Raw genomic sequence first — 22,875 nt, forward strand, 5'->3', positions numbered from 1 at the left:
GGCGCCCCGCCCCTCCCGGCCGAAATTCAGGCCAGGGGGGAGGCGCCCCATTCCTTGCCGCCGAAATTCAGGCCGGGAGGGAGCACCCCGTCTCCCCAGCCGCGAAATAAAAAAATAAATTGGGGAAAAAAAACGTGATAGGCTACGTAACGATTTACGCAGCCTATCACGTTTTTGTTTTTGTTTTTAACTTTACGGGGAAATGGCGGCGGCAGCAGGTGGTCGGAAGACTGGTCGCCACCGCTGCCGAAACGCCGCCGGGACCTGCCGCCAAGAGGGACATTCACATGAGGTAAGTCCCATCCTGGGGGGGGGGCGGGGGTGTCGGAGAATTTCCCCAACAATTTCAGGGGGCCGAATGCGTTGGCATTCGGCCTCCCGGAGATTCGTGGAGAAATTCTCCGCCATCCCTACTTGAAAGGTTGTCACAGAGAGGAAGGCCAGGATCTCTTCTTGATCATCCCAGAATGCAGGACACGGAATAATGGGCTCAAGTTACAGGAAGCCAGATTCCGGCTGAACATCAGGAAAAACCTCCTGACTGTTAGAGCAATACAACGATGGAACCAATTACCTGGGGAGGTAGTGGGCTCTCCCACACTGGAGGTGTTCAAGATGAGGCTGGACAGCCATCTGTCACGAATGCTCTGACTTGGATTCCTGCATTGAGCAGGGGGTTGGACTTGATGGCCTTGTAGGCCCCTTCCAACCCTACTATTCTATGATTCTACAATTCTATGGCTTGTTTATTTCTGAGTTATTGCCCAGGATATTATTAATATGTGTTCTTTTTAGACAATATATTTTAACTTACATAAAATAGTTTTATTTAGCACTATGTCTTATGTGTGGCAAATAGCAAAATCCAGCCAAAATTGAAGTAGCGCTGCGTCCCATTGACTTCAAACAAATGCGTAACACATGTCTTTCCTATTAAGAACAATTGGATCTAACACTGCATAACTTTGGTGGTTGATATGTGCCCAGAGAATCTTTCTGATACTTATTAAATTAAGTCAACATTAGATTCTGACACGTATTTTTTAATGCATGTAAGTTAAATAACCTTAATCTACCTTGATTTTCTCCCCAGATTACTTTTGGGGTTGTCTATTTCAAAATGGGAATAGGGGGAGCTGAACTAATTCCAGTCCTGTAGAAGTCCTGAAACCCACTTCTACAATGTGATCATATATGCTTTCTAAAATAGCATATTTACATCTTTGTGTTTTCCTTATATTGATGAGAAAACATCCCAATATGTACATAGTTATTTTGTCTTTTAAAGAGCACTGTAGGATAAAGCAACCATAGAAATATTCTCACAGTTTTAGGTTGATCTAATCTGGAAATAGCTGTGTGGTTTTGAAAGCAAAATCAAGTATGTAATATGACAGCCTATTTTACAGAGGCTCTAATGTGGATGAAAAGTTGAAGAAAAAAATCGGCATGATGCTGGATTTGGGGTGGTGGCATTTGTATATACAAAGTCTGAAAAGGTGTTGACCATAATTTGAATTGAATCCATAACAGTGATTTAACCAAATTGTTTAGGTTTTTTAACAAGTGAAATCTAATTTGTGTTTTTTGTGTTTCTGATTTGTCACATTAAAAAGGGTTTTGCAAGACCTAGCAGCTTATTGGGAGGTAAATTTTATTTATTTGTCTTTGCCAGGTTGTCAAGCTATTAAGCAACAAAAGATCACAAGCAGTTGGGATATTAATGTCCAGCCTTCATTTAGATATGAAAGACATACAGCACGGTAAGTGGCAAACTTTTATTACATAGATTTTGTTCAATAAGATGGTTTTATCTTTTTCTGTTAAAAATCCTTGCCAGCCTTCTTTGTTAATGACATCCCTGCTGGATGTCTATCTCTGTCAATAACATAGTGTAGAAAAGCCAATTGATTATCTACCTGTAGCCTTTTTTCTTGAAATCTAGGTCTTCAGGAGTAATCTGTTGGGAATGTTTCCTATATGGATCCCAATGAAAGGAATAGGAGCTGCATTTCATTTGGCTTGAGCAGGAGATGTTCCCATAACACTGAGTCCTCTCATCTCCGGCCTGTTTAAAATAAAGCATTGTACTGTCAAGAAGTATCACTGACACTTGGTGTCCTTAACTGATTACCATCTTCCTTTTTAAAAATCAAATTCTCATTTGCCTTATAAAATATATCTGGTTTTGTGATAGATGTGTGCTGAAGACTTGGTGACAGCATAAACGTGGAAGTTTCATATTAGCAGGCGTTTTGGGGGGTGTCTGTAATTCCTCCCTCCCCATCGACATTAAAGGGTGGCTTTGCAAAAAGGTGAAAAGTGAAGCTATATTTATCCTTGCAGTGTTCTTCATGCCTCCTAAGGCCTTATAATAGATTTAAAGCAGATGGAAGGGGTCTGTATAGTGCCAGCTTACCTATTAAATAAATATGGTTTGAAGTACAGTGCAGACTTCATAAATCATGAAAACATCTTTCCGACTTTTCTAGCCTACCTCTTTTAATTGGGAATTCCGTTTGCTATTTTGTGGAATAGATCACACACAGGGCAAGTGGTGGTGCGCGCCGCCAATTTGTGAGTAACTTTTAATCGCAATTTAAGCTTTTATTAAGTTGTTTTCGTGGTGACTGAACTTCCTCGAGCTGAAGCGTCCAGGCTGGTAGTCACAGATGGAGGCGCCACTACTGGCGCCAAGCAGTACTTGGCATTTCTAAAGCCGGCAGATGTAGTTCAGTTAAGTCATGGAGTGAAATCTGAAAACAATGATATGGTCCTTTCCTTCAGTCAAATATTCAGCTTGGTTTGAGTTAATAATGAGAACCTTATGAACAAAGGAGTCCGCCTAACATCTGTGTCTGTGGTGAAGCCAACACAAGTTGATTGAAAAGCTGCTTGCTTAACATGCAACGCTAACAATAATACGGCATGAATGTCAGTCGTTGAAGGGGTCAAGCAATACTATGCTTACCCTTTTATCCTATTAGGATTAAGGGGAAGTAATTGTTCTGCCCTACAAAGTCTGTTGCAGTATTTTTATATTTCCCTTCATTTGGGCTTAGCACTCAGTGCTTGTTCTTGATGGAGGGCATGTATTTGTGAGGAACTAACATTTTTCTAAACCTGCAATAATATGAGGGATTTGACAAGCCCTGTTAGAGTGAGTAGAGTTTGTAACGAACATAGAAAGGTATGTCGATAGTAGACTACAAACTCAATCCCAGGCAGACATGCCTGTCTTACCATACATCTCTGCACACTCTAAATATGCTACTATTTTCCATTCGCTCTGAAGGCCTTAATTAGAGATGTCTGTCACCAGGAAATCTCTTTTGTTGTTGCCTTAATGGAGTTCCTCGGCATGCCTGACTTGGCTCACCTTTGTGGGCCGAGCCACTTTTTTTTTCTGAAATCTGAAAATTTCCTGAATTTTTTTTTTATTTGTGCCAATAGAGATTTGTGCAAATTACAGGTGCGATTTGTGCAAACTGCGGCTTACATTTACACAAATCTCTATTTGTGTGTATAAAAATAATACGGAAAATCCACTAGCTGGCCCGACTTGCTGCAGACTGAGTCAGGCCAGCTGGCAGAAGACGAGCCAAAGTCCAGGGGGCCAAGCCAATGAAAGTTCGTCAAGCTCCACCCCACAGCCAGATTCCTCTGACATGTGACATCCCTGCCCTTAATCAAGCATAGAGAAATTTACCATGCATCTTCTCAGTGCTAAAGATGCTGGGGATTGAACCTGGGACCTCTTGCATGCGAAGCAGGTGCTCGGCTACTGGGCCACAGTTCCCTTTCCCCCGATCATTGATTGTCTGGTGGTTTCCCAGCTTTTGCATGCTTCCCCCCCCCCATTCTAAAATGTTGAAATGCCTCTCCTAAGTGTTTGTAATCGGCATTTTAGCTTTAAGCTAAAATATGCTGGTATTTTATGGGGTTTGTGCCCGCTTCGCCTTTGGCTCGACCCACCACTGGAATGCGGCCCCCGAGAGCATCTCTGAAATGGAATTCAGCAGCCCTCAGACTGGAAGAGGTTCTGTGCCCCTGCTTTAAGGGCAAACAAGGAACTAAAGGGTTAGCTACACAAAGGCTTTTTCTACCTGACGGTTTCAGCCTACCACTTTACTGAGGCTTCTGCTTCTGTATTATTTGCAGGATTAAGACTGGCTCCTTTACACGTGATTTTTTCTCCAGGGTTTTTCTTTCTCTGCCTTTCTATATGTTTCATTACACAAGCACTAGGTGGCCCTGTGGTATAGCAGAATTGTGCAATTGCACTGGGCTTTATCCTGCCATTCACAAATATTACTAGACTTCCCTCAATAGAAAAAAAAAAAAAATCTTGCTAAAATGGTTCCAAAGCACGGGAGATGTCCTGGAGGATGACGATGTTGTGTAAAGGAAACTACCATAAGTGAGGAATCATGAGTGCACAATAAATGCCTCATGTAGAAAGGCTCAGAAGAGCCTCAGAAGGCAACATTGCACATAGAAGCTCCAACTGTCCACCTCTGTTCACTGAGTCTGCTAAAATGAGATTTATCCTCTGCTAAATATTGGCCTTGATCAGTGAGCAGTCCAGAGGTGGCACTGAAGGGTTTAGTATCCTTCGAATGGCAAAGCACTGGAGACTTGTAGTATCTTTATAAAACTACAAGCAAAGCCTGCATGCAGACTCTTCAAGACAGGCAGCGCACCTGATCCTGTATCAAACTCCCAGGGAGCCACTGTTGCTGCCTCAGGGCTTCACTCAAACTTTAGCTAGCTTCAGTCTAAAGCTCTCAGTTCTCCTCCTGCCTATCCAACCCTCAATTCAAACTGCAAAACTGACTCCAGACTGTCCTCATCTCTCTCTCCCTCCCCCCCCCCCTCTCTCATTCTTTCAGGAAAATATATCCCCAGTTGTTAAAGAACATGTGTGGTTTTATTAGATTCGGAACTGGAGGAAGGTGGAGCATTTAACCCTCTCAGGAGGTCTGATGCTCTCTGACTCCTTTCTCCATGTCAATACAGGATTTTGGCAGGCAACCTTTCATGCTTGATTTGTCCTGGTTAGCCAAGTCTCCTTTAGCTCACCTTCTCAGGCACAATGGAACTTTTTGAGCCAAGTACCTGTGAGCAGACACAGAAAATGGCAGTAGGATTTTGCTCTTTGGCAAGGTTCCTTCTAGCTCTGTGATTCCATATGACTCAGAAGACTGTGTCATCTATTACACGATACTAGGCTAACTGCTTCTACATGTGGTAGGGATAGAGATGTTGTAAATAGATACATTTAAGCAAGCCATATGGGTTTCTTTCTTTGAATTGGTTTCAAGAAGGCAGTTTCCCAAAACCTATCTTTTGGCTTTAAATGATTTTTTTAAAACTTTGGAAACAGGTTTTTCCCCATAACCAGACACATTTGCTGAATTCATATCTTTTAGTAGTACTTCGACAAGGTTTTGTTGTTGTTGTTGTTATTGCTAACAGATTTCCTATTCTGTCCAAGAATAGTGGAAAATACTCTCCCTGTTAATTGCCACAACAACAAGTAGCAGTAGTAGTTATCTGGTATTTCTTTAGTTTCAGTTATGCTTACTGGCATTTATATATTCCTCGCTAATCTGGTTCATGTGTGACACCAAACCATGGCTTGGTATTACATGAGCAAGCCTCCAGCATGGCTTACCTTTCTGGTTTGAAAGGTAAGCGGAAACCATAGTTCATCATGTCAAAGGCAAATGATGGCATGCACTGAACAGTAATAACTGAACAAGATGCCATTTGCACAGGGATCTAGCACAGGAAGAGAAACTCAGAAGACTGCAGTGGAGGTTTTGCTGGCTGTGACCAGTGGCTGGATGGGGGGTGGGGTGGGGGTTAAAGTAAAATAGACGAATCCTGGCCACCCCAGGTAAGGTAAGTTCACCCCAACTGAAATTGCTTATAAATTTGTCCTACCCTCTGAAAGCAGCCAACACCCCCTCCCCCCATTTTTACAGGAGAATTAATGGTCCCATGAAAATGGGGGATTTCAGCCCACTACTAAGCTAAACAGGAGAATAGCAGTGTGTGGCTCCTGTAGGTTTGACTTCTCTCTAAACACGCATAGGATTGCACCCTTAATTAGTTAACAGGAAGCTCTTGAACAGGAAATTTATGTATCCCAAGTTGACGAAATCATCTTTAAATTTAAACTACACTTATAAAAGAATCTTCTCAGTTTCTGAACAGTCCCAATTCCCCAGTAACAATTTCAAGGTTCAGTGGTTTTCCAGAAAATGTCTTAATTTCTTAAACAGTAATTTCATCACCTCAAGATAGCTTAGTAGCTTCTGCAAAAGCAACTAGAAGACTATTTCTTTAGCAGAAGGTTATATCTTGTCTACTTGATGCAACTTCCAAAAACGTTGATTATAGCAAACAATAAACCTTGTGTACTTTACAGAAATCTTTAGCATCTAGCAAGTCTTTTAACAAGCAAACGAGACTTTTCTGGAATTGGGTCATTCTGAAGTCAGATGTTTATAGGGCTTTAATATCAGATATCATATGAATATATGCCAAAGGCAGTCCAATCCACTCATATAATAATGAACTGTGATTCTGAGTGGAAATAACATTTGAAAACAGTGGCTTAATTAGCTTTGTAGTTCTTGCTCATACCCTTTACCCAGTAAAAATGTTAATTTGTAATTTAAGCCGGAGTACAATTTGTTTGTTTGTTTGTTTGTTTGTTTCATTTCTATACTGCCCAATAGCCGAAGTTCTCTGAGCGGTTCACAAAAATTAAAACCAAAGAGCACACAATAAAACAATATAAAATATATAAAACATTAAAACCACAGTATAACAATACAACCAGAATAAAACCTAGCAGTGCAGGGATTTAAAATACAGATTTAAAACAGCAAAGCTAAAAGTCTAGAAAGTTAAAATGCCTGGGAAAATAAAAAGGTCTTCACCTGGTGCCAGACAGTGTAGGTGCCAGGCGAACCTCACTAGGGAGATCATTCCACAGCCAGGGTGCCACAGCAGAGAAAGCCCTCCTCCTAGTAGCCACCCGCTTCACTTCCTTTGGCAGGGGCTCATGGAGGAGGGCCACTGGGGATGATCTTAAGGTCTGGACAGGCACATATGGGAGGAGGCGATCCTTCAGATAACCTGGCCCCAGCCGTTAAGGGCTTCCAATGTAGGGATGGTGGAGAAATCCGCTGCAGACTCCAATGAGGCCGGATTCTAAAGAATCCCCTGGAGTCCATGGCGGAACGGACTACCCCCCCGCAACCCCCCAAAATCCCCCCCCCAGACAGACCCTACCTGCCGCCAGCTGGTCCGGTCTGTCCACTGCCATCCGCTGTTCCGGTCTGTGGCCGCAAATGGCTTCCAGAGTAGCGGACGCCATTTGCATCCCTGCTTTAGCCATGATAGGCTACGTAAATTTTTGTGTAGCCTATCACGGCTAAAGCAGGGATACAAATGGCATCCGCTGTGCCAGACGCCATTTGCGGCCACAGCCCAGCAGCAGATGGAAGTCCGGATGCGGACGAGTCCGCGGAGCGGAGCCGGCTGGGGAGGATTCCAGGGGGAGGGACGGATCGCCTCCCCGCCCCCGTGGACTCCCCCCAGAACCTGGAGGTAAGTATTTCATACATCCATATTTGAAGGTTAATACCAGCACTTTGAATCGGGTTCGGAAATGGACTGGCAGCCAGTGCAACTGGAAAAGTACTGGCGTAATATGACCTCACTGGCCAGTCCCTGTTAACAATCTTGCTGCCTTATTTTGGACCAGCTGACATTTCCAGACCGTTTTCAAAGGCAGCCCCATGAATAATGCATTGCAGTAATCCAGACAAGTTATCAGAGCATGGATAACTGTACCTAGGCTATCTCTGTCCAGATAAAGGTGTAGTTGGTATAGCAGCCTAAGCCTACAATATATCTGTGATTACTATAAATGTGTAAAAAGTATATACATCAAAGATTATTTTAAGCCCTGAGTAGCTGCATACTGAACATAAGAAGACCCATGCTGAATCAGACCAAAGGCTAGGGATGTACGAAAATCACTTACCTTTCGGGGATTATGCTAATGGTGCGGGGGGAGGTGTTCCATCCCTCCCCCTGGAATCCTCACCGGGGGGGGAGGCGCTCCGTTCCTCCCCCCCCCCGGAATCCTGGCCAGCTGGCTGTACTCCGCAGCGATTCTGCAGAGCCGCCGGCCGGCTCCGCCAGCAGCCGGACATCCGGCCGCTGGCTAGCAAGGACACAAATGGCAGCGGCTGTAGCCACCACCGTTTGCATCCCTGCAGTCAGCCGTGATAGGCTACGTAAATCTTTACGTAGCCTATCACGGCTGATTAAAAAAAAAACACACGCGTACGCAAATGGCGGCGGCCATGGCCGCTGCCATTTGCGTTCCTTATTTTGGCACATCTTAGTCTACGTAAACATTTACATAGACTAAGACAGTGAAAATAAGGGGAACGCAAATAGCGTAGCGCAAATTTGCGTTCCCCTTATTTTCGCCGTCTTAGTCTACGTAAATGTTTACGTAGACTAAGACGTACCAAAATAAGGGATGCAAATGGCGGCGGCCATGGCCGCCGCCATTTGCATACGCGCGTTGTTGTTGTTGTTTTAAGTCAGCCGTGATAGGCTACGTAAAGATTTACATAGCCTATCATGGTGTTTTTTTAAAATCTAGCCGTGATAGGCTACGTAAATCTTTACGTAGCCTATCATTTTTTTTGTTTGTTTGTTTTTTAAACCTGGAAATGGCGGCAGCAGCAGCTGGTTGGAAGACTGGCAGCCGCTGCCACCGCCAGGAAGATCCGCCCCAGGTAAGTCCCGTCCCTGGGGGGTGGCGGGCCATTCCGCCACCAATTTCGGGGGGCCAAATGCGCTGGCATTCGGCCTCCCTGAGATCCGTGGCGGAACTTTCGTACATCCCTACCAAAGGCCTGTCTAGCCCACCATTCTATTCACACAGTGGTCAATGAGTTGCCTGTAGGAAGCCCAGAAGTAGGATATGAATGCAATAGCACCCTTCCACCCATGTTCCATAGCAAGTGGTATGCGCAGGCATACTGCCTCCGATATATAGCCACCTTGACTAGTAGCCATTGACTAGTAGCCTTATCCTCCATGACTTTGCCTAATCCCCTCTTAAATCGGTCCATGTTGGTGGCCGTCATTACAAATAGTGGTATTAAATTCCATAGTTTAACTATAGCCTATGCAAAGAACTACTTCGTTTTATCTGTCCTGAATCTCCCACCATTCAGCTTCATGAGATGACCCCCCAAAACCTTCGCCCTGTCCATTTTCTCCACACCCTGCATAATTTATATACTTCCATCATATCTCTCCTTCCTTGCCTTTTTTCCTAAGCTAAAGAACCCTGAACATAGTAACCTCTCCTCATAGGGGAGTTGCTCCAGCCCCTTGATCATTTTGTTGCCCTTTTCTTTTTCTAGAGAGGGAGCTCTTTTTACCTGTCATGTTGAAGGACAGGGAGGCTGGGCTGGCACTAGACACCACTGGACTCCTGGCATACTGCTGCCAAAGGCCCCTTCCATGGGGAAGACCTGCCCCAGGCCCTCTCCCACCTGCCCATCACCGAAACCCCCCATCTACCTGCCTGCCTGCCACCCTTGACAGCCCAGAATACCCACCCACTGCAATCTCTCATCTGCCCACTTACCCAGCCACCACAGCTGAAGCACCCACCCACCCGCCTGCCACCGCTGCCACACCCAAATGCGTGCCTGCCTGACGCAACCCCTTGTTCACTGCCACAGCCCCTTGTCCACCTGCCACTCACCTCAGCCTTCCCACCTGCAGACCCTCAACCATCCATCCTCACCACTGCCAAAACCCACTGCCCACCAAACCAGGTTTTTTTTTTACCTGGTGGGGTACAGTGGCTCCTCCTGCTGCTCTGACCTGAACCAGATGTTGCCTTTGTGTTTGGGGGAACTTTAGCCAAAGAGGGCGCAGAGATGTCGTTTTGTCCCCCAAAGGCAGCATCTGATTGGTTCTGATTGCTGCTACTCAAAAACTAAGTGTTAAACTATTCTTTTGAAATGGGGAGACACAGGGCCAGCTGGACGGGCGAGGGAGAGGATGAGCATGGCAGGGGCTGTGACCTTCTCAAGCCCCTGGGCCCTTGGCAGCTGTCCGACCATGCTGATCCCTCACACCAAGCCTGCAGGGAGGGACCAAATAGAATCCTCTTCAGGATGCAGTTGTGCTTACAAATTGGGTTCACTAGATGGCAGTGTTGTAGCTTAAGGTTGGCCCCAGGAGCCAACTGGTTGTGCTGGGTGGCTTTTTTGGAGCAGACTTGAGAGGGAAATAAGTAGGATGTCATAAGTAGGCAGTCTGGCCTTTGGCCATTGCTGTTGTTGACTTCCTTGTCTGCCCTCTCTAATTTTGTGCTATGGACTGGTTGGCTGACAAGCCTGGGAAGGGATTTTAATGACATTCACAATTGTCTCAGTGATGTGTGTGGGCGGGGAGGTTGCTTTCCTTAGAGCAATATTATTAATTTGTCATTTTTAACTGCATTGCTCCATCTCCATGCTTCTGTCGCAAATTTTCATTTTAGGCACTGGAGGCATTGGGCTGGATCTATAGCAGGGGTAAGCAGCAGTTGGGCTCCCTGCTCCCCCCCCCCCGAGGGGATTCCCACTGTATTTTAGGGTATCACTTCAAGCCCCAGGCCAGCTTGGGGGTTGGTCACCTGCCACACACCCAGGTTGCACAATGGGCCCATGTTATCATTTTGTGCAGTGGTCGCTTGAGATTCCTGACACGCCCCATCAGTGTTATCCCAGATTGTGGGCTGGGCTGGGCTGGGCTGGGCTGGGCTGGTGGTTTGGCCAGCAGTCAGGGTGCACCATGACTAAGTCCTTGCCCTCTGCCATACCAAACTCCAATCTGTAACAGAAGTTGTGGCCATTTGTAACCTGCTTCAGCCTGTACATAATTATTGTTTCCACATACCACCTCCACTCCATGCTACTAGTGTAATCCTGTAATCTTGGGTAAAAGAAGACCCACCACTTGAAACACACTTTTCCTGCAAGAATTCTCTTGACTTAGACAAGATTGAATAAAAATGGTTGTTCATTATCGTGAAAGTATTTGTTAAGGGGTAGACAAGGGTAGACGTCTCCAGCAAAGGAGATAATTACCTTGTCGTGGTGCTGGAGCTTGAGCACCTCAGTGACATCATGAGCTAAACCGTGAAGGGACACCCAAGACGGGAAGGTCATGGCAGAGAGGTCAGACTAAATACGATCCCTGGGGAAGGAAACGGCAATCCACCCCAGTATTCTTGCCATGAAAACTAAATGGATCAGTACAACCAGAGATATGTCGGTATACCATTGGAAGATGGGACTCCCAGGTCAGAAGATGGTCAAAATGCTACTGGGGGGGAACAGAGGATCAGTTCAACTAGCCCCAGATGTGATGACGCAGTTAGCTCAAAGCCGAAAGGACGGCTAGCAGCCGATGGTGCTGGTGGTGAACGACGAATCCGATGTTCTAAAGATCAACACACCATAGGAACCTGGAATGTAAGATCTATGAGCCAGGGCAAATTGGATGTGGTTATTGGGGAGATGTCGAGTTTAAATATAGACATTTTGGGTGTCAGTGAACTGAAATGGACTGGAATGGGCCACTTCACATCAAATGACCACCACATCTACTACTGTGGACAAGAGGACCACAGAAGAAATGGAGTAGTCTTCATAATGAATAATAAAGTGGCTAAAGCAGTGCTTGGATACAATCCAAAAAATGACAGAATGATCTCAATTCAAATTCAGGGTAAGCCATTTAACATCACAGTGATCCAAATATACGCCCCACCCACAGATGCTGAAGAAGCAGAAGTAGATCAGTTCTGTGAGGATCTGCAGCACCTACTGGATAGTACGCCAAACAAAGATGTTATTTTCATTACAGGAGACTGGAATGCTAAGGTGGGTAGTTAAATGGCACCTGGAATTACAGGCAAGCATAGTCTGGGAGAACAAAATGAAGCAGGACATAGGCTGATAGAATTTTGCCAAGACAACTCACTGTGCATAACAAACACTCTCTTCCAACAACCTAAAAGACAACTTTATACATGGACTTCACCAGACGGTCAACACCGAAATCAGATTGACTACATCCTTTGTAGCCAAAGGTTGTGGACATCTATGCAGTTGGTAAAACAAGACCTGGAGCTGATTGTAGTTCAGATCACGAACTTCTTATTGCACAATTTAGAATCAGACTAAAGAGAATAGGGAAGACCCACAGATCAGTTAGGTATGAGCTCATGAATATTCCTAATGAATCTGCAGTGGAGGTGAAGGATAGATTTAAGGGACTAGATTTAGTAGATAGGGTCCCAGATGAACTATGGACAGAAGTTTGCAACATTGTTCAGGAGGTGCCAACAAAAAACGTCCCAAAGAAAAAGAAAATCAAGAAGGCAAGATGGCTGTCTGCTGAGACACTGGAAGCAGTCCAAGAAAGAAGGAAAGCAAAAGGCAACAGTGATAGAGGGAGATATGCCCAATTAAATGCAAAATTCCAGAGGTTAGCCAGAAGAGATAAGGAATTATTTTTAAACAAGCAATGCGCAGAAGCGGAAGAAGATAATAGAATAGGAAGGGCAAGAGACCTCTTCCAGAAAATTAGAAACATTGGAGGTAAATTCCAGGCAAAAATGGGTATGATCAAAAACAAAGATGGCAAGGACCTAACGGAAGCAGAAGAGGTCAAGAAAAGGTGGCAAGAATATACGGAAGTTCTGTATAGGAAGGATAATAATATTGGGGATAGATTTGACGGTGTGGTCAGTGAGCTAGAGCCAGACATCCTGATAGGGATGTCAGAGAATTCCACGATGGATCTCGGTGAGGCCGAATGCCAGTGCATTCGGCCCCCCGAAATCCATCGCGGAACAAAGCCCCTGCACCCCACCCCACGGAAGGCACGCGGGACGAAGTCCCCGCCACCCCCACCCCACGAAAGGCGCGCGAAATGGAGCACTTACCTGCTCCCGTCTGCGCTGCTTTGCGAATGGCGGCCGTCCTGGCCACTATTCGCTTCCTCCTCTTCAAGCCGTGATAGGCTACGTAAATACTTACGTAGCCTATCACAGCTAATGTAGGGATGCCATTTGCATCCCTGTGGAGGCCGTGATAGGCTACGTAAGTATTTACATAGCCTATCACGGTGGGGGGGGGAACCCAGCGTATGCAAATGGCAGTGGCTACCGCCATTTGCATACGCTGGGGGTTTTTCCCCCCTGCCGTGATCGGCTACGTAAGTATTTACGTAGCCTATCATGGCAGGGGGGAAAAATCTTGCAAGATGATGCTGTCAAGGTGATGCATGCCATATGCCAGCAAATTTGGAAAACACAAGAATGGCCAACAGACTGGAAAAAATCAACTTATATCCCCATACCAAAAAAAGGGAAGCACCAAAGAATGTTCAAACTATCGAACAGTGGCACTGATTTCACATGCCAGTAAGGTAATGCTCAAGATTGCAAGGTAGACTCCAGCCATTCATGGAACGACAATTGCCAGATGTACAAGCTGGGTTTAGAAAAGGCAGAGGAACTAGAGACCAAATTGCCAATATCCACTGGATAATGGAGAAAGCCAGAGAGTTTCAGAAAAACATCTATTTCTGTTTTATTGACTATTCTAAAGCCTTTGACTGTGTGGATCATCACAAATTGTGGCAAGTTCTTGGTGGTATGGGGATACCAAGTCATCTTGTCTGCCTCCTGAGGAATCTGTATAACAACCAAGTAGCAACGGTAAGAACAGACCACGGAACAACGGACTGGTTTAAGATTGGGAAAGGAGAACAGCAGGGTTGTATACTCTCACCCTACCTATTCAACCTGTTCGCAGAACACATCATGCGACATGCTGGGCTTGATGAAGCCAAGGCTGGAGTTAAAATTGCTGGAAGAAACATTAACGATCTCGGATATACAGATGATACCAGCGAGGAGGAGCTGAGGAACCTTCTGACGAAGGTGAAAAAAGAAAGTGCAAAAGCTGGGTTGCAGTTAAACCTCAAAAAAACCAAGATTATGGCAACCAGCTTGACTGATAACTGGCAAATAGAGGGAGAAAATGTGGAGGCAGTGACAGACTTTGTCTTCCTAGGCGCAAAGATTACTGCAGACACTGACTGCAGCCAGGAAATCAGAAGATGTTTACTTCTTGGGAGGAGAGCAATGACAAATCTTGATAAAATAGTGAAGAGCAGAGCCATCACACTGACAACAAAGGTCCACATAGTTAAAGCAATGGTATTCCCCGTAGTAACCTATGGCTGTGAGAGCTGGATCATAAGGAAGGCTGAGCGAAGGAAGATAGATGCTTTTGAACTGTGGTGCTGAGGAAAATTCTGAGAGTGCCTTGGACTGCAAGAAGATCAAACCAGTCCATCTTCCAGGAAATCAAGCCAGACTGCTCACTTGAGGGAATCATACTAAAGGCAAAACTGAAGTACTTTGGCCACATAATGAGAAGACAGGATACCCTGGAGAAGATGCTGCTGCTAGGGAAAGTGGAAGGCAAAAGGGAGAGGGGCCAACCAAGGGCAAGATGGATGGAAGATATTCTGGAGGTGACGGACTCGACCTTGGGGGAGCTGGGGGTGGCAACGGCCGACAGGAAGCTCTGGCGTGGGCTGGTCCATGAAGTCACGAAGAGTTGAAAGCGACTGACCGAATAAACAACAACAACAAGACATCTTTGGACTGGCAGTGGTGGGAATCTTCAATCACTGGAAGTCAAGAATAAGAACCAAGTGATGAACTGATCATCATGAATTAAGGCTTTCATTATTGAGTGGCATTGTTGTGGTAACCTTTTAAAGGAGCCACACATGATTATAGCCCTTTCCCCACTAAGTAAATAAATAAAATAAAAATGAATATCACACTCGTTCCCCCCACCAAAATTGGACACTGTGTCCTCTCCCATATGGAAATGGATGTCAGTCCCAAATTATCATGTATAAATAAGAATAAATGTTTAGAAACATATTACTAAATACCTTGTTAACTTATATGTAATATCCTCCACTTCAGAAAGTTTTCTGTGATTGTTTCAACTATTCATGCTATGACAAGATCAAGGTTGTAACAGCATGAATACTAGTTGAAACAATAGTTTTAAAATGACCACAGCACAGTCATTTTAAAAGGTTTTTTCTTTCTTAAAACAGCGTTGCTTTAAACAAATAGTTTATCACTCAGACACACCTAGGACAGGTGTGGGAAGCCTCTAATAAGAGGAAGTAAACCGTGACAGCCCCTTCATGGATCACTGCCTTGTTGTGGCGAAGGGGCTTGCGTAAGTCAGTGAAGCCATAAGCTGTGCCATGCAGCGCCACCCAAGACGGACAGGTCATGGCGGAGAGTTCTGACAAAATGTGGTCCACTGGAGAAGGAAATGGCAACCCACTCCAGTATTCTTGCCAAGAAAACCCCATGGAACGTCTCACAAGGCTAAAAGATATGACGCCGGAAGATGAGCCCCTCAGGTCGGAAGGTGTCCAGTATACTACTGGGGAAGAGCAGAGGGAATTTCCAAGTAGCGCCAGAAAGAGTGAAGCGGCTGGGCCAAAGCCGAAAGGACACTCAGCTGTGGATGTGTCTGGTGGTGAAAAGAAAATCCAATGCTGTAAAGAACAATATTGTTTAGGAACCTGGAATGTCAGATCAATGAATCAAGGTAAGCTGGAGGTGGTCAAACATGAGATGGCAAGACTGAACATCGACATCTTGGGAATCAGCAAACTAAAATGGACAGGCATGGGCGAATTTAATTCAGGTGACCATCATATCTACTACCGTGGGCAAGAATCCCTTAGAAGAAATGTAGTAGCACTCATAGTGAACAAAAGGGTGGGAAAAGCAGTACTGGGGTATGCCATGGCCGCCGCCATTTGCGTTCTTTATTTTGGCATTTCTTAGTCTACGTCAAGATTTACGTAGCCTATCACGGCTGACTGCAGTCTACGTCAAGATACGGACGCTACGCTATTTGCGTTCCCCTTATTTTCGCCGTCTTAGTCTACGTCAAATCTTGACGTAGATTAAGACGTGCCAAAATAAGGAACGCAAATGGCGGCGGCCGTGGCCGCTACCATTTGCGTACGCGTGGTTTTGGGGTTTTTTTTAAGTCAGACGTGATAGGCTACGTAAACATTTACGTAGCCTATCATGGGTTTTTTTAAAAAAAAACCTAGCCGTGATAGGCTACGTAAATCTTTACGTAGCCTATCACATCTTTTTTTTTTTTTTTAACTGGAAATGGCGGCGGCAGCTGCCACCCGGAAGATCCGCCCCAGGTAAGTCTCGTCCCAGGGGGGCAGGCCATTCCGCCACCGATTTCGAGGGGCCGAATGCACTGGCATTCGGCCTCCCTGAGATCCGTGGCGGAATTCTCTGACATCCCTAGGTGGAACTCACTCACATAAGTAGCAGCCAGTTTTTAACCTTGGTCCCTGATCTTATGGTTAGCAGTTTTGACCTCCTGGGGGTCCTCATAGACCTGGCACATCTCTGTTATAAAGCCATTGAAATGTGAGAGGAGCAGACGGGGCTATAACAGGTATGGAGTTACCCATTTGGCAGCAGACCCCATCAGTAGAGTGATCAGGAATCCCACCCTGGTCCAGTCATCTGGAAAGTCCTCGGGACACATTTCCATATAAAGTACACATTGAGCCAGGAAGGCAAACCACATTTTTCAGCAGCTCCTACAGGGCACTTCCACCTAGGAGGTGCAGATGCAAACAGTTGCATAGGCAGTGGTTCAGCCAGATGGAACACGTTGATATCAACCATCAGCTGGCCCACCTAGTTCTTTAAGAAAATGGTTTCTTGAACTAAAGCCTCCATTTCCACAGTGGGCTGGAAACACGCTGTCTTGCTATGGCTGGATCAGATTCAGCATTAGGTTAAACTAAGGGGCAATCTTAAAGCAAATCAATAATCAGGTAATAGTCAAAGGCACACTTTTACTAGGCAAGAGGGAGAGTTCCAAAAGAGAGGTGTGAAGAGCAGCCAAGGTCCGAACACAGACAAGCAGTCAGATACAATACAAAGTGCAAGAAGCAGAGTCCAGCAGGATTCCATGGTCAGTAGCACAAAGGTCCAATCACAGAGCAAGATCAGAGGTACAAAGCACTGGAGCTGGTCAAAGACATTGTTTCCAGCAATGGGTAGACTGATGCTGCAGGCTTATATGGCCAGAGCTTCCTGAGCCCCACCTAAGGCTCAGCTGCAGCTCATTACAAGCCTTGCTCCTGAGGCCTTTTGAGGTGATGGCACTCTCGAGGGCTAGGTTGTTGCCCAGCCTCTGCCCCATTGGTGGAACTGGTCTCCTCCTGTGAGGATGAAAGCATGGTCATCTCCCCTGAGGGCCTAAGCTCCCCCAGGTCTCCTTAGTGTTTGCTGTCTATGGGAGCTCTAGCTCTTCCTCAGGGGAAGGTTCCTCCAGTGGGGGCATGACACCATCATATGAAAAGGGAAGAAGTCGTATTCCTAAATATTTCTCATGCCCCCAAACTTGATCTACTTCTGTATAGTAATAATCCAGTAGAGTCTCATTTGTGATTATGAACAAATTAAACAAGGAAACCTAGACAAGCTCAAACAGCCAAACAATTTATTTTGAGGCTTTTTCACATGCCATGATGAGTGTTTTCAAGTACCTGCAGTACATTTTATCATTAGAAACAGATCCCACTTTTCTGTTTTGCTCATTCAACACGATGTACAATTTGGATAATTTAAACTATAGGAAATCGAAGTCTTCTCAGGTAATACTCTGGACTAGAGAGTGGAAGCAGTGGAATTCTTCATAAAGTAATAAATTTACCACCCTTGATGTGCTGTAAATTACTAGTGAGATTAATTTCTAACAACACCGCCTTATAAAATCAGTCGACATTTGATAGCGATTATATTGCTTAATCTTGGGTTAAAATGCATTGCTTTGATGCTCTTAATATAGAACTTATGAAGAAGGATGTGTCACGTGGTACACTTCCTCTCACTTTGGTATTCATGCAGCCCTGTTGGAAGACTTAAGAAGAAATTAAAGTGCAAGATAGGAGAGATATGCTTAGCGGTATTACCATGTAACTGAATTAAAATAATGTTGGGTGCAAGTGGGTATAAGATTTCAGTCTAAGTTATTTTAATCCACTGGCTTTAACATGGTACAAAACTTCTGTACTTCCCAGTGATGTCATTTGGCAATGGCCTCCTGTGTTGTTTAATAACATTAAAAACATGCATACAGCCCTGTTGGCTGCTTACAGACTTGCAAGGGCCATCCCTTTGGTATATTATATTTTTGTAGGAATTAGTTCCATCCCTTCTGTTTTCTTTGTATAAAGCTATTTCTTTTGCCCTGTCATGAAAAACGAAAATACATTAAAAGGTGACCACAAAAGTGGAGCAGCAACTGCTGCCTCCCTGGCAGGTCAAGATGCCTAGTACCAAAGCCAATCAAATTATTTTGGTATCTGAGGCAGAAAATTGCACAAACAGCTTTTCCCCAACCTGGCGGTAAAAATACAACAATATGAAATTGCATCACTAGCAATTTGCTGCCCTTTTATGACACCAAAATTGTTACGGCCTCCCTAGTAAACCTGGTCCTGGAAAAGATACGCTTATATAACAGTTTGAAAACACAGGTGCGTATGTATGTATCATATTGGAAACATAGTTGACTGTGTGTGTATAGCGATGACGTATCATTACCTGCTAAATGGTCAAGAGTCCAGATATAGACTCAAGTGTCTGTGCTTTTTCCTACTGCCTCCCCATTAAAGACCTTGCAAAATTGTCTTCTGCTCACAGAAATATGCACAAGAAAGGTATACAGCTGCTTATATATTAATGTGGCTATTGGTGAAATTCATAAATAACTTCAAGTTAGCATATATGTACTTACGCTTCTTACTTTTAACCTGAATGGATCTTTGGGAATTATACCAGTGACTTCATGAGTTATACCAATGGCATAGGTTTGGCTAAATGAGTGTCAGTTATTCGTACATCCTGATCCTGCTCTCTATTCCTACTTGACTTTAAAATAAAAGCCCCATTACTAGCGCCATCATCATTATGATGGCAAAAAGCCTTATTCTCTCTTACATCATTGAAGTGATAACAATTCTATACATCAAAACCACATTAGATAGTCTTTCTCAGGTCTCAGCGTAAAACATATTTTATCTCCAGTTTTAAGTTGTAGGCGCTTCAGGCACTTGAAAGTTCTTCCCTCCCACCTCACTTCGTTTCACCTGGAGTCAACTTTGTGCACCATACATTAATTCAGGGGAGGGAGAGATTGTTCAGGCGTATATGGGATCTACTTTGTTTTAAGTTTCATTTTGTTTATGTTTTGTTTTGTACTAGAACCCTGAGATCCAACAACTGGAGCCTAGTCCAAAATGCATACTTAGAATTAAAGAATTCTGAGCCCAGGAATTTGCTTTGAGTACCAGAACTGAATGGAACTGTCAGACTTTGTGCACAAAAATCCACTTCTGGTCATCCCAAGGTTTCTTCATGTCAGTGGTATAATTTAAAGGGTGAAGGAAGAGCCATTTTGTTGCTGCTGCTGTTAAATGGTGGGAATCAGAAATTCTTGCCGGTCTACTTCAAATCACCCAGAGATCTACCAGTACATCCTGATCTATCTTCTGCCCACCCCTGAATTAATTGATAGTTTTTTGCAAGGAGATGGGACTTAGATTTAAAAAACACTTAAGCTGCACACTTACTAGGGAATAAGCGCCACTGAACACACAGTGGCCCGGTTCGCATGATCATGGAGGGGAAATAAGCCGTGGTGGATCCCACCACCCCACCACACACATGCCAGGGAGATTTGTGTAATTACCTTCAGAAGCACAACTTGTCGTGTGGTGTGAACCCGGCCAGGGTGGGTTGTTGCTGTGGGTAACAAGTAGGGATATTGGAGGAATCTGTCTGCAGGGTGAAGTTCGCTGAGCTTTCAGCAGCTCACTTACCTGCAAGGTGGCCCAACTGTATCGAGTCAGACCAAATCATGGATTTGGGGGGAGGGGTCCCATAAAATCACCATTTACACACATTACAGCTGCATTTGCATAATTTATGGAAATATTGGCTGTAATTTGCACAAATTGTGGCTGTAATATGCTTATTTTGAGCAAATTGCATGTGCAGTTTGCTGAGATTGCAGCCACAATTTGTGCAAAATTAAGCATATTACGGCTGCGATTTGTGCAAATTATGACCAACATTTGCATAAATTATGCAAAATGCAGCTGCATTGTGTAAATGGCAATTTGGGGGGGGACTCCTGAGAAAGATCACAGATTCCTGGGAAAGGCCCACATCTCCGCTCTCAATTTCAAGCTGAGCCAGGGGCTCCAGGGGAATGTGGCGAGCCCAGAAAGGGCCAGATTTCCCCACCGTGGCCATTCCTAGTAAAACGCCACTCAGAACCCCAGGGGTTCTTGTAGAGTTCTGAGCGGCCACAACAAGAAGACACCATGTCCAGGTTCACATGACACAACAACCTGCGCTGCTCAGGGTTATTATGCCAATGTGACCAGCATGTGTGAATATATTGGCCCCAGAGCGTAGCCAAGTCATTTGTAGTGTTAGAGGGGCCTAGAGATTCATAATGCTTGCTTAAGTTCATTATAGTTGCAATTCCCTTGCTCATAGGTCTCTGAGCATGTTGAGATGAGTCAAAAGGCCGATATCAAGATCTGCCTGGGAAGTAGGGATGGACAGAACACTTACCTTCTGTTCCGTTCCATTTCTGCAATGGGGGGGAGGCACTCCGTCCCCCTCCCTGAAATCCTCGACGGGGGCGGAGGCGATCCGGTCCTCCCCCCTGGAATCCTGCCTGGCCGGCTCCGCTCCATGGCCAAGCCGTGGACCCAACAGCCAGCTTCGGCTGCCCGCAGCCAGACATCCAGCCACTGGGCAGCCCTGCAGGGACACAAATGGCAGCTGTTGTAGCCGCCATCATTTGTGTCCCTGTATTTAGCCGTGATAGGCTTCGTAAGTATTTACGTAGCCTATCACGGCAGGGGGAAAGAAAACCCAGCGTACACAAATGGCGGCTACCGCCATTTGCGTACACTGGGTTTTTTCCCCCTGCCGTGATAGGCTACGTAAGTATTTACGTAGCCTGTTACGGCTATGAAGAGAGGAGGAAGCGAATGGCGGCCGCAGGACGGCCGCCATTCGCAAGGCAGCGCAGATGGGAGCAGGTAAGTGCTCCGTTTCGCACGCCTTTTTGGGTTGGGGGCGGCGGGGACTTCGTCCCGCGTGCCTTTCATGGGTTGGGGGGGCGGGGGCTTTGTTCCGTGACAGATTTTGGGGGGCCGAATGCACTGGCATTCGGCCTCACCAAGATCCGTCACAGAATTCTCTGACATCCCTACTGGGAAGCAAAGTTTGTTTATCATAGGTAGCTGTGCTTGAGAACCAAACACTTCTAGCCTATGCTGGGAATGAACGCTAGGGGTGCTTGCTAGGGTCATGGTGCCTTATTGCTAACATATATGGTATAAAACCCATTTGACCCAATGGCACATGGTTCAGAGAAGCTGTGTGATCCAACCATTGGGTATGCCTGTGTGCTGTAAGTTACCCAATAAAGTCTCCTTGTAAGTAAACCTATGGATCTGATTTATCACTATTTTGGCACCTCTAACCTAAGAGTTCAACGCCCACGGCCGGGGCAACACAGTGGGATGGTGACTTATTTCTCCCTCTGTGATCACGTGAACCTGGTTACTGGGAATTACACCTGAGGAAATATGCATGGGATTGCACTATTAGTGTCTTAATAAAGCAGGCTGAGTGAGTTATGAAGGTTATTTTAGGAGGTATCTTACCAGAAATATTGTGTATTTTTAGTAGCAGCTCCTAGAGGTCCTCCAACTTTTGAGTGGGGTGCACATGGCAGTTTGGATTCTGACCATGGTTTTGACAAGAGAAACCAAAGAAAATACAAAAATATTAAATGGGATCCATCAGGTGACACAGTCAAAGCAATCCACTTCTGTTTGATATAATCATATTCAAGACTGTAAACTGCCGAAAACTTTTAAAAGAGATTTATTCTTACATCCCCTTACTTTAATTAACTTTGTAGTCTTTTCAGTGACTACCAGACCCCAAAGCTTCTTTATCCAAGGAGTTGCATCTGGAAAGTTTTGATTAGTCCTCTCACTTTGGCAGCTCTTCCCTGCCACCAATAAGTACTGAATCAAAATTGTGCTGAGATGAAATTGTTCTGGCTTGAAAAGATATTAAATATTCTTTGGCTTTCCCTGACAATATGTTAGTATGCTAAGTCTCATATAGCCCACTGAGGGGCAGATTTGGTAGAATGGAGATCATCTGGATACTTTGCTTTTAAAAAGGTATATACCAGACCCTCCTATTTTCTTCACCCATGTTTTTTATCACTTGCGAAACTGAAATAAATCTTATCTAAATAATTAAGATAAGCACTGAAGGGCTCTGTATGGTCATATCAACAAACTTCTCAAAAATAGAACTGCAATATAATCTCTCTAGATTAAACAGTCTACAATGGTAATCATGTTTGCATTTAAACATTTTATTCTGAAAGGATTACAGCGCAGGGCTCTCTTTTTTTCTCTTTTCCCCAGACAAGGAGGCGACACACTGACTCAAACAAAATGTATTTGTTCTCTAAGAATTTAACTTGCACAAATTTTATAAACAAACTGTATAGGTGTATGAAGTTTTGGCTGATTTAATCAGTAACTTATGTCTTT

At 44.8% G+C, this 22,875-nt stretch overlaps 1 protein-coding gene across 1 annotated transcript in view; it reads left to right on the forward strand.

Moving 5' to 3' along the window:
* Positions 1-22,875, forward strand: part of FMN2 (formin 2) — a 248,940-nt gene that overhangs the window by 108,784 nt on the left and 117,281 nt on the right. Inside the window, exon 6 of the mRNA XM_084819532.1 lies at positions 1,676-1,763. Within this exon, the coding sequence (XP_084675658.1) occupies positions 1,676-1,763 (88 nt within the window). The remainder of the gene's footprint in view (positions 1-1,675; positions 1,764-22,875) is intronic.

This window comes from Heloderma suspectum, chromosome 1 (assembly GCF_057233095.1).
Source record: "Heloderma suspectum isolate Gila_16-S chromosome 1, 16-S_ref, whole genome shotgun sequence".
Classification (NCBI taxonomy): Eukaryota; Metazoa; Chordata; class Lepidosauria; order Squamata; family Helodermatidae; genus Heloderma; species Heloderma suspectum.